This window comes from Oenanthe melanoleuca, chromosome 24 (genome assembly GCF_029582105.1).
Source record: "Oenanthe melanoleuca isolate GR-GAL-2019-014 chromosome 24, OMel1.0, whole genome shotgun sequence".
In the NCBI taxonomy this organism is placed as follows: Eukaryota; Metazoa; Chordata; class Aves; order Passeriformes; family Muscicapidae; genus Oenanthe; species Oenanthe melanoleuca.
Genome location: NC_079357.1, coordinates 2,851,107 through 2,865,732, shown reverse-complemented (window position 1 = coordinate 2,865,732; position 14,626 = coordinate 2,851,107). Strand labels below are relative to the sequence as shown.

The 14,626-nt window shown below is 53.0% G+C and overlaps 1 protein-coding gene across 1 annotated transcript in view; it reads right to left on the bottom strand.

The window, feature by feature from the left end:
- TECTA (tectorin alpha) overlaps nucleotides 1–14,626 on the bottom strand; it is a 22,231-nt gene extending 7,605 nt beyond the window's left edge. Inside the window, exons 1-10 of the mRNA XM_056509543.1 lie at nucleotides 14,563–14,626; nucleotides 12,828–12,961; nucleotides 11,131–11,418; nucleotides 7,769–7,906; nucleotides 7,033–7,198; nucleotides 4,849–5,261; nucleotides 3,743–4,313; nucleotides 2,674–3,266; nucleotides 1,713–2,286; nucleotides 445–1,055 (exon numbers count right to left, since the gene is read on the bottom strand). Of these exons, the coding sequence (XP_056365518.1) occupies nucleotides 445–1,055; nucleotides 1,713–2,286; nucleotides 2,674–3,266; nucleotides 3,743–4,313; nucleotides 4,849–5,261; nucleotides 7,033–7,198; nucleotides 7,769–7,906; nucleotides 11,131–11,418; nucleotides 12,828–12,961; nucleotides 14,563–14,626 (3,552 nt within the window). The remainder of the gene's footprint in view (nucleotides 1–444; nucleotides 1,056–1,712; nucleotides 2,287–2,673; nucleotides 3,267–3,742; nucleotides 4,314–4,848; nucleotides 5,262–7,032; nucleotides 7,199–7,768; nucleotides 7,907–11,130; nucleotides 11,419–12,827; nucleotides 12,962–14,562) is intronic.

The following is a 14,626-nucleotide window of genomic DNA, read 5'->3' as shown; positions in this document are numbered from 1 at the left end:
CACATACAATAGTCCATGAGTCTCCCCACCTTTTGGCCAGAGGCCACTCACTCTGGAAAAGGACTATAAAAAACGACTTTCTTAAAGAGATTTTGAGATCTCTTTCTCCCCAACGGATCGAAGATGCATCTATCATTGGACGATGGTGAGAATGAGTCCCATCTGTTGGTAGCTATATCCCATCCTTTCTCTCTCTCTCTCTCCCCCCTTTTACTTTGTTTCCTTTACCTCTTTCCCTCTTTCTCTCTCCTATCGCAAAAACTGAGTTTTTGATATGCAATAAACTGCTTTACTGCTTTCTGCTGAATAAAACTTGAGTCTCTTGCTTTTTGTCTTTTCACCCTGGGTCGAAGGAACCATCACGACTCCCGCTCGGGTTGAGCGGATCGTGACAGGGAGTCACATCTCCAGGAATAACCCCAGCCCTCACGGCCCTGCACTCACCAGCACAGTGTATTTGTAGGCACGGTGGATGATGATGTTGTAATTAAAGACTTCCACTTCGACCTGCTTCACCCACAGGGCCAGAGAGGTGTCCCGGTCCTCGTTCTTGGCCGTGACAGTGAACGTTGGGAACGTGTCCGAGCGCTCTACCCTGGGCCGGGAGATGGTGGTGCACAGCACCAGCTCGCAGCTGCTCTGGAAGTCGAAGGAGTAGCCATCGAAAGTCAGGTAGTGCCCGTAGCCCGAGATGATGCAGGAGGCATCGGTGCGGACGTGGCAGTAGTAGAGGCCGTTCTCCTCCAGGCAGTACTCGTCGTCCTTGCAGGACACGTTCTCGCAGTACACGCTGTTGTCTGAGCCGTTGCAGTAGCACAGGAAGTGGCAGGAGATGTCCATCCAGAAGGTCTGGTTGGTGGCCAGCTGCCGGCCCTCGAAGTTGCAGCCGCACTCGCGCCGGGGGATGCAGCGGGTGCCGCGCAGGGCGAAGCCCTCGTCGCACTGGCAGCCCTCCGAGCACGTGTCCCTGCACACGGGGCCCGAGGCCAGGCTCTCACAGGTCTCCACACAGCTCATGCACTCCTCAAAGTGGCTGTTCTCCGGGCAGGAGAGAGCTGCAGGGTTGGCAAACATATAGCCTGAGCTCCCAGCTCTGACAGCACAGGGTGAGGAATGGGCAAAAGGCAGGTTTAAGGGAAAAGGGGAAACAGTCCCAGCATCTTGTGGCCACTGGCTCATCCCTTTGCAGCCCTTTCTCTCCTCAGCCATCACCCCCCTCACATCTCAACCCTGTCCTGCCACGTGCCAAACATCTCCTCCTGTTATTTCCCAAACAAACACTGCCCTGAAACCTCTGAGGCAGAGAAAGGCACAGCCTTCCCTCCATCCACTTCCACACTTGGGATTTTTCACATTTTCTTCTGGATTATGAATGTTCTCCCATCCACAGCAAGCTAGAAACCAGTGTTATTCAAATTATCCTCTGGTGGTGGCGTACAACACCACCAGATGCCATCTGCAGCTCCACAATGCTCCTACAGCGCACCATAAAACTTTTTCTGCCTCCTGAAATGCCACCCTGGAACCACTTCCTGGGAAATCTGTCTCTGCTGGCACCAGAAACTACTGCCTGTCGTTCCAGCATCTCACATAGAAACCTGCACCACCTCTGCACTCCCACAAATCACCAGCAAAAAGACTCTGCCTGGGTTTGGTGGGTTCCAAACTCCCTTCTCCCCACCCTGGGTGACGAAGAGCTTTGGTGGACTCACGGCAGAAGCTGTAGCTCCTCCACTGGCCGATGTCCACGTCGGCGTTCTTGCAGGCGCTGGCGTAGCGCGCCACCGAGTCACACAGCTCCGACACGTTGCCCCCGCTCTGGCACAGGCGGAAGAGGCAGGTCCTGTAGTAGGCTGAGACGTTGACCACGCTGTGGCACTCCAGGAAGGAGCTGTTGGTGGGGTCGTTGATGATGCCGCAGCTGGAGCGGCTCCTGTAGGACTTGAGCAGCTCCGAGTCGTTGTTGCACGCCATGAGCAGGTCCCCGCACTCGCCGTTGCAGATCTCGTCGAAGGTGGTCCAGCTCTCCAGGAAGAGCTCCAGGTTGTCCGTGAACTTGCCCTTGGGCAGGGAGAACTCATCGGTGGCGTTGTCGTTGAAGAGGCCGCAGAGGCCCCCGGTGCAGTTGAAGTAGGAGGTGGAGAGGCGGATCTCCACGAGGCCGGAGCTGTAGTAGCTGATGGCCAGGAGCCCCTCGGACTCCATCACGGTGCTGTTGTCAGTCCGGTAGATTTCCAGGCGCCCAGAGGGGTGGAAATAGGGCAGCTCCACGTCATAACCATTCACCTACAAGGAACGAGGAGGAGAGGCTTCAGGGAGGGTGAGGTGGTTTTGACCAAACACATTAAACACTCCCTGACCCAAAGCCCCCCTTCAAGGCCCAGAGCTTCCTCTGAGTGAGGGCATACAGCTGAATCTTTGGGGTTTGCCCCACAGAAAGCAGTGTTTCTTCCAGTTAAAAAGAAAGTTGCAATAGAAGGGGGAGGGAGGAAAGCCTCCTGAGCAGACAGAAGGAGCAGTGCTGTGGCAACAACTTCACAGCCACCCAAAGAGCCTCCTCATGATGGTTCAAATGTCCCTGTGGTGTCCACAGCCACAGACCCATAACCCCTTCTCCACTGGATCACACCACAAGCCACCATCTCCCACCCTGCCCCTAGGCACCACCTTTACCTTGATGTCTGCCAGCCTGGTGCCTCCAATCTTCACCTCTTGGCCGGCAGCCTGGACCCGCACCATGCGCGGCCCGTTGGGAGCCGAGCCGGCCTTCTTCTGGCTGATGTCCACCTCGATGAAGTCTGGCCTCTCTGGGCAGGTCTTGAGCAGTGTGTAGGACTGTTCCAGCGGGTAGGGGAAGGCAATGCCATCAAAGGTCTGCAGCACCTGCTCCTGCCCCACCAAGCACACGGTCTCCCGCTTCGGGTAGCAGCCGCGGTAGCCATTCTCGATGGTGCAGATCTCTCCCTCGGGGCAGGTGGTGTTGAAGCAAATGGCCTCCCCGCCAGGCTCGCAGTGGCACTGCACAGTGCAGTCTGGTGATGCCCAGAAGGACTCCCCGACGGGGTAGTAGCGGCCGTTCAGGTCACAGCCACAGCCCTGCACGGGGACGCAGCGGTCGGCGCTGAGGACGTGGCCCTCGGGGCACTCGCAGCCCTCGCTGCAGGGGGACGTGCAGGCCAGCGGGGCTGTGAGGTCGGAGCAGGTGGCAGGGCAGCTGCTGGCACACACCGAGTACTGGCTGAGCTCCGGGCACTGCACGGCCGCCGCTGTGGGCGCAGAGGGGTGACAAACAGAAGGGATGTGTCACAGCACAGCTCGGGGTCAGCTGCCACCATCTCACTGACCACAGCAGGGACAGCACAGAGCGACCCATGAACCTCTCAGTGGTAGGATTGACCTCTCCATTTCCCACCCAGGCCTCCCTGGCCAGTCCTGGGCTTCTCCAAAATAGCCCCAGAGCCACTGAGCTGCCCACAGCTATTTAAGACCACAAGGATGGTGGACTGACCAACCAGCCCCCATTCCAGTCCTTTCCTCATGGCAGCTGATGATGTCCAGAGCAATGTGGAGCTCCCACCTCACCCCTGACTTGTGTCACACTTTTGCTGGACCATGGAGAGGAGTGATCAATCAGTTCTCTCTCAGCTCTCTCCACTTTGGCCAATTCCCCCCCTTGGATTTCCTCTCCCTCCTGTCACACAGGCAAACGCCTGGCATTGCTCCCCTCCTCCCAAACACTCACCGCATCCCGTCTGGCTGCGCCACTCTCCCACCGAGATGCCCAGGGCCTGGCACACGGTGGCGTAGGCCTGGATGGCCTGGCACAGCGCGGTGCCGTTGTCCTTGGCGCTGCAGAGGTCGTAGACGCAGCTGTGGATGAAGGCAGTGGGATCCACGACAGAGCCGCACTCCCAGAGGGGCCCCCCGCTCTTGTTGATGAAGCCGCAGAACTCGGGGGTGAAGTACAGAGCCTCGGTGGCGGCGTCGCAGAGGCTGCAGTTCTCCAGGCAGCCCGTGGAGCACCTGCGCTCGGCGTGGGGCACCTGCCAGCTCTCGCCCAGCTCCGGCACGGACACGGCCACGCTCCCGTCCGAGCGCAGCACGTCGTCCTCGGGGTCTTTGTTGTAATTGCCGCACAGCCCGCACGTGGCGTTGATGTAGGAGCCCGGCACGGACACGGAGGCGTAGTGCTGTCCGTCGTAGGTCACCAGCAGGCCAAAGTCAGTCTCCAGGGCAGTGGACAGGCCGCTTTGGTAGACTTTGATTGCACCCAGTTCCAAGGAGATGGGCAGGGACACCACCAGGTCGTCCACCTGTGGGGACACACCCAGCAGCTGAGCCAGCGCGTGGAACAGCAGAGCCCTCGTGCTGGGACACAGACAGGACAGCCCTGTTGTGAGGTCTTGGGGTAGGGACATGCACAGAGGGACAGCCATAGGTAAGCTATAGGAACTTTGTCACCTGTGCCCATTCCCCAGGACACAAGAGGCCCAGAAGTGCCATCCTGTGGATGATACAACTGTCCCTGAAAAGGGCCCCTGGGATCTCCTACCCCGAGACAATGGAACTTTTTCTTAGGATGACTCATGTTAGAGAAATGTTCACCCCACAACTGAAACCTCTGTTATCATTTAGTACTTCTGTTGGTTTTTAACTTTACTAGATGATTGGTCTTTTCTCACTTAGAATCTTAAAGTAATTGGATAGTTCTCAATTTATAATTTTATTTGTTAGAATCTCAATCCTCCTCGACCCTATAAAAACACCATCCCACAATCTCCAGGCTGCCAGCACAGTGCTGCAGAGGAGCTGACCTGGCAAGTTCTCCCCTTCCAGCAGAACTCTTACCTTTGCCTTCCCAAAGCCGCCCTTGGGTAGAACAATCTTGTGCGAGTAGACCTCCACAAAAATATCCCTTAGCCAGGAGACGGAGGAGCCGCCTCGGTTCTCATTCTTGGCCTCCACGTTGAAGTAGGGCAGCTGGGAGCCTGGCCAGCACTGCCTGGCGAGGAGGTAGGAGCAGGAACCCTGGAAGTGAAAGAGGAAGCCGTCGAAGGTGTGGTAATGTGGATCTCCGAACACCACGCAGGTGCTGCTCTCCACCGGCACGCACTGGAAGAATTTGCTCTTCGTCTCACACGCCTCGAAGGGGCCACAGGCCATGTCCTGGCAGAGGATCTCATTGTTGAAGTCCAGGCAGCGGCACTTGGTGGTGCAGTTGGCATCGTCCCAAAAGATCTCCCCTTGGCGGAGAAACTGTCCTAGAAAGACAGAAAGGGAAAAACCCACGCTACATCACTTCTTGAAACAGAAACACGCTCTGAGTGCACCTTTGGGGGGTCTGCTGGTCCTGTGATGGAGACCAACACGTCCTGCTGCTGGGTTCTCAGCTGCTTTGTTTGTGCAAACTCCCAGCAAGAGCTTCTCAGCAAATCCCAAGCTTCGTTTCTAACGTGTGGTGCATCCTCTTCAAGTCCTACCTGCGTCACGAGTCCCTGGAATGCTGCAAGTGCTGTCACAGATCTGGGGTCAGTGCTGCCACATGCAGGCTAGAAAACTTGAAGGTTACTCCACGCACTTTGGGCACCCACCACTCTGACTCTTCTTCAGTACTGAGGAGTACAAGAGCACAAGAGGCATTTGTGCTGTTTTCCCAATGGAAAAGCCCCATTTGGAGGCAGTTTCCAGCACTTTTGCTGCACTTGCATCATGACAGCTTTGCTGTCATTTCCATGGTTCTCCTGCTCACATAACTCTGCTGGTCAAAAAGTCACTCTGTCATCAGCAGCCCCAGGAGCAATTTACTCCCATTGAGGAAGAGCTCGTAGCAGTTACAGCACCAAGGAGCTGTTGATAAGCAACTTCCACCCCACACAGGAGCGCCGGCAGAGCGCTGAGTGATCGCACAGCCCCAGACGGAGCAGACGTGTTACACCACCAGAGAGGGAGCGGCTGTGCCTGTGAGAGACAGGAGAGGCAGGGAGGAGGCTGGAGAACAAGGGTGGCAAGTCCTTGTGAGAGTTCCTCTCCCCTCCATCTGGCCATTTTTCACACTCCTCCGGCGCGTGGCTTCTGCCGTGCGCTGCCTGAGTTTACCTCTCCTAAACTTTTTGTTCTCTTCCCTGCCTCCTACAAAAAAAAAGCCATTTTCTGCTTCCCCGCAACAAATGTCTCCTCTTGGCAAGGCACACGCTGCAACCATCCTGGTGTGGGGAATTTGGGAAAGGGGTGACACTCAGATCCAACACCTCGTGCTGCATCTCCTCTTGTGGAGCGCAATCAGCCATTCACTGTGAAATTTAAATCCAGTTGCAGGATGTATTCTCACTCCTCTTGTCACCTGCAGAGCTCAGACTGGTTTTCAGCTTCTCTGCAAAGTCCAGCCTTTCTTCCTGGGGTTAGCAGCTGGAAAATCCTGGAGCAGCTGGACCCAAAACTTTGCTGGTGCTGCAATAGCCTTGGAATCTTGTGGACCTTCAGTAGTCCTAAGCTAGGGCATAAAGAAAGCACATGTCTCCAGTGTCTGTCAGCAAATGACAATCCTCTCTTGCTGGAAAGACTCCTGGAGCACAGTGGGTGCTCCTGACAGTTTTATTTGTCAAACAGGAATGCAATAATCTTTCAGCAGCAGAGTCCCTGTGCAGCCAGTGTGTGCATCGATTAATCCCTTCATGGCCCACACTGTCAGTGACAGGCCCAGACTCTGTAACTGGTGCAGACACGTGGCATTTGTCCTGCCTGCAAAACCTGCTGTTCCTCCTGCACAAACAAGGGAAATGGCACCACAAGATCAGCTTCCCTAATTTATGGGCAGGAGGAAATTGCTGTCCCCAGATCTTTCCTGTTGCTACCAATTATGGCAGGAACTAGGAGATGTGCAAGGACTGCACCCTCTCTTGTGCTTCTGTCCCTGCAGCTGCAGCTCATGGGAATGGCCTGGCAAAAGCACAGATCATGCAACACCCCAAAAACATCACCTTCTGCTACACTGCACCCCAAATCTGGGGACAAGCAATGCCATTTCTCCCTTACCTCTCAGGCTGCAGCCGTTGGCCGGGTCTATTTCTCTGCCATCTATTTTGAAAGCCCAGCGCCCAGGGACATTTACGTTGGTTGTTTCCTCAATATTGACAATGTCTGGGGTTCTGGAGCCTGGGATGCTGAAAAAGTTGGTGAGATTTCCACCATTGAAGCCAGCCTAAACCAGAGAGAGAGCAAATTCCATCACCCTTCTTGACGATGGGAAAGTGATTCTGCATTTCCTAATCCTCTGTTCCCCTGAATGCATCTTCTTTATTTTTAACAGCTCTTTCTGGAGATTTCTGTTTTCAGGTAGTAAAAATTTCTGTTTTCAGGTAGTCTGGATGTGAATGAAAAGCTAAACAGGCACTACAAGCAGCAGGGATGTGTTTTCACAGATTTATGTTTGTATAGATACATATGTATGTACATATAGATCTAAGGGTGTGTGAATTGAGTGGCCAAAATAAAGTGGGGTAGCAATGTAGGGAGAGATAAAGTGAAGAAGCAATGTGGGGATACAGGATTCCTGCATTCCTTCTGCAGGAATGTCCCTTCCTCAGGCTGAGGCACTGGCTGTGGCACTGCTGCCACCACCAAATTTTGGAGTGCTCATCCCACTATGCCCAGAAGTTCAGTGCAAGACCATTTCTAGGGTTGCTGAGGGACTCAGTGGACACTTTGGAAAGGCCACAGGGAGTCATCCAAGAGCTCAGCAGGGATGGGGATGCAGGAGCAAGAGCCTCACCTGTGCCATCACCCCGCCGAGCCCAGTGAGGGGGTCCCCTCCGCTGGCCGTGCCCGTGGTCCAGCTGATCTCGTGGTAGTTAAACAAGGCAAAGGATGAGACCCCGTCCGTGATCAGGACAGCCTGGAACGTGTTCACCTGTGGAAAGCCACGGGCACAATCCCAGGTGATTCTGCTTCTCTCCTGCCCTTCTGCCATACTGATGTGTGGCCCGTGAAGAGCAGAAGTGGAATGAGACCCAAAATATGTTTGTTCTTGCTTCCACAGCTCCAGCAGCTCCCATTCCTGCTCCTTCCTCCACCTGGGAGCAAGTGAAGACCATCTCTGATCCAAGGGAGCACCAATAGATGGCAGCATGAGAATAAGCTCACGGGGAAGGAGCAGCGGGCAGGATTTTTGTGATCTGTTGTTATCTCCCATTACCCTGTTTAGCTTTATTCCTGCATTATCATTCCCAGTTCCCTTCCACATTCATATCCTACAGCTGCTGAGGGTGGATTACATCCAAGCCAGCCATGTATATCCTGCACTTTGCTGGCTGCCAAATCCCCTCCCGACCTGTGAAATCCTCTGCTCGTGTTCTTCCTTTCACTTGAAATGACTCTGCATTTCCAGCTCCTCAAATCCCAGGCACATTCCAGCCAGGATCCAGGTGGGAAGAGCCCATCTTCCCTTTTAGGACAGTGCAGAAAGACAGAAGCAGCTCCTTCCCTTGAGTCACCCCCTGAATCCCTGCAGATCCAGCAGCAGAGCTCGTCACTGGGAGCTCAGGCACTTCTCTCAGTTCACTGCATTTTCCTGCCCTTCCCATCCCTGCCCTGGACCATTCCATGAGAACAGCTCCTCCAGCCTCTGAGCAAGCAGGATTTTAGCCAGGCTCAAAGCATGGGCTGCCTCTCTTTTAATCACTCCAGAGCAACACTTCGAGCCTGGCTACCTGGGCACTGCACACTGGGGAGGAAACCACAGCCCCAGGAACAATTCCCAGGTGATTGGGAAAGCACATGGATCAAACCAGCTCCCTCTGGGAGGCACCAGGGGCTTCCTGAGCACTGCAAGCAGTTGGTGGCTGCTGGAGGGAGGGGAGGGCTGGGGGTCACTTTCCATCCCCTTGGAGCAAACCCACTGGCACTGAGGATGTCTGAAAGGAGAGCCCAGGGCTGCTCTGCTGCCTGCACACCACAGGGGATGTCACTTCCAAGGAAATGAACTCTCCAACACGGAGGTGAAGCAGCTCTGGGAGCTGTCAGGTCAGAGAGAGAGAGGTGTGGGCAGAGCTGCCTCTCAGCAGCTGCAAATGGCACAGTTCACACCAGGGCAGGCAGCTGAAGCAGAGCTGCTTCCACTCCTCATCCTTTCCCTGGGATTCTTTCTCCTACTCGTGGTTTCCTCTTGCTCACCTTTGCCAAGTCTCTTGCTGTGCTGGGAGATCACAAGTAAAGGCAGTGGCACTTGGAGAGGGCCACAACAGCTTTTGCACACAGCAACAAACCCTGCTCTGCTCAGGAGCCTCTGGGAGGGGGCGGGAGGTGAATCTTACACCTGGCCCTCATGAAGAACTCTTCCAACAACCCCCAAAATTCCCCTCTTTGGATCTCCTGGCTATGGAGCACCCTCTCTGTCCAACCAGGCCCTCAGAAAAAGAACCTGTTTGCTCAGGTGACATCTCCAGGCAGCAACTGCAGAGTCCCTGAGGCCACATTCCCAAATTTTCTGCAGCTTTTCTGCATTGCGATGAAATTCCTGCTGAAGTTGCATGGTGCTATTCCTTGTGCCAGCCCTGAGCCCTGGCTGCTGCTGAGCAGGAAGGCTGCTCGATAGAAAATAAATTGCATTGTGTTGCAAATGTAATTCTTCAGGCAATACAGGAATCTCTATATTGCTTGCTGTCTGCAAATATATATATATATATATATATATGAATATATATATATGTGGGGTTTTTCTGCAAGTGCTGCCAGGACTAGCAAAAAATATGCATCAAATCTCAAAGCTTCTCTAACAAATGGAAAAGAGCTGAAGTGTTTATCAGAGCCAAATCCTCGAGACAGGAGAAGCTGGGATTTGGCACTCACAGCACACAGGCTAATCCTGAACAATCCAGACAAGAGCTGGGATCCCTCATTTGCTATTCAAGAATGGGTTGGATGAGGCTTGGGGCAGCCTGGTCTAGAGGAAGGTGTCCCTGCCCATGGCAAGGGGTGGAATAAAGTGATCTTTTCCAACTCAAACCACTCTGATTTTATCTCCAAGCTCCAGCACAGGCCCTCCCAACAGTCCAGCAGGGACCTCCCGACATCAGCTGCTGTCACAGCTCACAAATTCACCAGATATTTAAAAGCTGTCCATGGCCTGACTAAGATCCTGCTGCCATCCCCCTCCTGTGAGATAGAGCTCACACATTTATGGCCATGTGACATGGCCAAGTCATTAGTGTGACTCTGAGCAGCGTGATCAGTCTCCCATGCAGGCAGGGAGCTGCCATCAGAAACATCTGAATTTGTATGCAAGAAATGCATTACGATCAAGCCAAAAAATCCTAATTGGTGTCAGAGCCTTGCTTAGATCCTACAAACACTGAGGAGGAGATGATTTCCCTGGAGATCCTGAAGCCGAGAGCGAGGCTCCTACAGGCTCCCAGGGGAGGGAATGAAAGGATCATGGTGCTCCTCTGCCCAGGAGGGAACTGGGGAGCAGGAACACAAAGTGTCTCACTCAATTTCACACACCCAATAATGGATGTGTGATAATTGATAAAAGATTTGTGTTAATCATAAAAGTATTGGGGTTTGTATAAACCAGAATATTTAGGTCTGAAATGAAGCATGACACTAAAGAAAGGAAAATATATGATTAGATCATTTTGTTTTAAATCTCCCTGCTATGAATATTATGTTTTCTAAATAAGTTGTATCTACTGACAGCTTGCACAGCAAGGCTTTCACACAGCCCAACAGATTCTGCCAAATCAGGTTTCCTGCCTTTGTGTAATCAATTGCAGCCTATCCCTAAGACCAGACTTCCCAACTCCTGCCATTCCTTATCTGCCAAGACAGATGGTTATCTATGGGACTTGACAAATTGTCTAGAGGCTCACGTCGTCCAGTGATCCAACTGACCATCACTGCTTACCTGGCAGAATTATGGCAGCAAAAAAAATAACAATTATTGATGACTATAAAAGAGAGCTTTTTTTTTGCAAACCAAAGGTGGGTGGAGAGTGGAGTGGGATCCCCAGCGCTGCTTGCTCTGTCTATATAAAATAAAACAATCTAAATTTTGCTGAATATCGAGATTTGGTTTCTCATTCGTACCAGATGGGTGGGACAAGACACGAAACAGCCCCAGGAGAAGCCACTCACCGGCGTGGTGCTGCTGCCCCCGTAGAAGGTCACCTCCTCCCAGGTGACGATGAAGAGCCAGCGGGCAGAGAAGGAGCCCATGTCCCTGAAGTGCCTGCGGATGTCCCGGGACGCCCTGAGCAGCAGCTCTGGCTCCGTGCTCTCCCTGTAGAAGATCTCCCCGCGGATGCCGTTGTGCACGTCCGCCCAGAAGGGCGCCACGAAGGCGCGGCCGTCGGCCAGCGGGAACGCCTCGGGCGTGAACTGGCTCACCAGGGCGTTGAAGGACACCACGCCGTTGTTGTTGACCTGCGTGGAGACCCCGCTTTGTCTGAGCCAAGGTGGTTCAGAATAAACCAGAATAAACCAGCACACAGCTGCTGGTTTGTCAGTGCCCTGGTTTGTCAGTGCCCTGGTTTGTCAGTGCCCTGGTTTAGGGCAAAACTCCCGGTGCTCCCCCTGGGTTTACAGTCTAGAGAAGGTTGGAGTAATTCTAAGAAAAAGGGAGAAAGAACAGTCCAGGGAACTTCTTTGTCTCAGTTAGCCAGGAAAAACTAATTAAAAAGCAAAATAACTCTTTCTCTCCTCCTGTCCACTGCAGACAGCACGGTCTGTGTGAAGAATGAGGGGCTGCAAGTGCTGTCTCTGATAAGAAACTTTGCACTTTTCTCTTTCTTCTACTCCTGGAACCAGTCTTAAAGTTGCAGAACTCAATATTTAATGCTAACAGAACAGAACAGATGATTAGGGGATACGAGCATCATAAAGTTACTTTAAGACAGTCAGGAAATGTGGGGAGAGAGGATTTGGGTTTATACACAGACAGAGGGTGACAGCCCAACCATCTGGGCACAGATTCAGCTTCATCCTACCCATGGTGGGCAAGAGTTGGGGAAGGAAGTTCCAAAAGCAGGACAAAACCCTGAAAAGTCTTCAAAATAGGGTTCTACAGGTGCAGCACTCATCAGAGCAGGTTGGCAACCAAATCTACTGAGACCTTGAGCTCCTGGGGTTACTCAGGTTTTGGAGAGCAGCTCTGCAGCACTGGATGTGGATGATGGTGACACAGTGGCAGCATGGAAAAACTGCCTTTGGCTTTGTCATCTGTGACAGATCCTGGGGCTCCCCAAGAGCAGGGAGGTGCCACCTCAGCCTCCCCAGAGTTTGCTGAAGATGCTCCCCAAAACAACATTTTTGCAAATAATGGACAACAAATGGCACTGCTGGCCTGGATGCTGGAATCCCCCCTCCACACAAGGGTTTGGAATGGGATTCTGCTTCCCCAGAAACCCTGGCCCTGGTGTCCCCTTGGCCAGGATTTTGCTGTGCCATCACCTGGGAGCAGCAGCAGCCTGTCCTTGTCTGAACCCCCCCACAAAACTGTTGTCCTTTTTCCCCCCTGCAGGTCCTGCATGTTCTCATTTCTTGTCATGGAGCTGGAATAATGTCCCTTGTGTCAAGCCCTTCGCTTTGCTGTGCCATTTAATCACCCACAAGGAAAATTTATTGCCTTTTAGATTCCTTTCCTATGAACATTATCCCATTAAATATACCTTTGACTTTCTTAATCATAAAACCTATCAGTTCATGAAATCTAAGAACTTGTCAGGTAGCTGCTAATAAATCTTCCAATTCCTGATGACAGGCAGAGTGTGTTTAAAATGCAGCCAATAATGGCAAGGAAAAGGATGAAGGGAAGATCTGCTTTCTCCACTTACATAAATGCTTCTGTAGGGGACTCCAAAAAAGATGAATGGCACAGAGATCTTGATTTCAGGTGAGCTCCCATCATCGACTTTGGGGGTTTTGGTGTCGTTCTGCCAGAATGGATACAGGCTTGCCATGGTGTGAGCTGGAAGGAGAGGGAGAAGAGTCCTGAGGGCAGTGTCAGTGTCCTGACTTCAGAGAGGCCACAAAAACAGCACCAAACCCCAACCTCAGCAGCCAGAGGGTGCTGAAGCCAGGGCAGAGCTGCAGTAGGACAGGCTCATGAGAAAAAGCATCATCCAGGTCAGTCAGGGCACAGCAGAGTGAGCCCAAGGTGCAGCACAGCTGCAGCTGCTCCTCACTGGGACTGTGACCAAACCCCTCAGTCCTGGCTCACACCAGCACAGCAGCTCTGTGCCCTGCTGCAGGACTGGCTGTTCCACACTGAGAGGGGCTCAGGGGAGCAAGAGCACCAATCCCAGCCCCAGAGCCACGTTCCTGGCAGTGCCCACTTTCCTCCTCCTCCTCCTCTCCCCTGCCAGGCCTCCTGGCACGGGTCACAGCCAGAGGGGTCAGGACAGCTCTGACATTTCCCAGCAAAATTAAGTTTCCTGCTAAAAGGCACTGCCAGAGAACATAATCATCTCTCCCAAAAGTACTTCAGAAGATGGTTTTGACACATTTCAGCCTGCTGCTTTTTTAACCAGCCTGAAATCCATCAGCTTGAGGCACAAGAAGCCACTTCTGCCCCCAGGGCACACATCCCTTCGTGTCCCAGCCAGACTTCTGCTGTCATTTCACGCCCTGTTCCTCCAGTCAGCTCCTCACAGAGCAAACAGGGATTTTTCTGGGTTTGCCTCCCCCTTTTCTCCACTTTGATGTAGGAAAGCCTCACGACATTCAATCTGGGATGTCAGAGCCCCCGGGCCTGGAACAATCCCAGCTCTGTTCACCTGGGTTCAGGACAGGCTTTCATTTCCTGAGCCCTGCCTGAGCTCTTGGGGGCTCCAGCCGGGGCCAGGCTGCTCTGTGCTCCCCTGGACAGAGAAGGGACACTCCTGGTGCTCAGCCCTGGGGAAGCAGAGTCACTGACTGACCCTTCACAGGCTCCAAATTTCCCTTGGAGAAGGGAGATAAGGGGAAATCTGGCCCAACCCTCTGACATCCTGATTTCCTAAGACACTTGTGTGCCCTGTTGGATATAAAGGGAGGTGGCATTGATGGTGTCCAAGTCCCAGCCCTGTTTCCACAGACATATCCAAAGGGCCACAGCAAAATTCCTCCTGCCAAGCAGCAAAATAAATCATTTCACAGCTGTTACACACCTGATGAGTTATCACAGCCAAGGCACAGCTACAAGACATGGATTTTATTCCTTTTTTAAACAGAAGGCTCAGCAGACATTCCTCAATTCTTCTTTAGCTCTACCATTGCCACACTACCATACCTGCTCAGCAGCCCTAACACAGAAATTTTCCAAACTCCTGCTTCCTCAGAAGGCTCCAGGTGCACACACAGTCATATAAATTATTAACACAAGCAGCCCTTAGGATTCTCAGTCCTTCCCTCCCCATGGGGAGCACTCAATTCACCCTGGTTGTTGTTCTTCCTCTAGCCAAGGAGCTGGGGGTGTTCCCCAAGCCCTTTGGGGTTATTTCCCAAGCCCTCTGGGGTCATTTTCCAATCCCTCTGGGGTCTCTGGACACAGCCCAGCTGGGGAATGTTTTCCTGCTGGGAGATACTCACCTCGCTGCCGAGCTGTTATCACCAAAAGGGCCACCCAGGCTCCCAGAAATGATCTCTTGTTCAT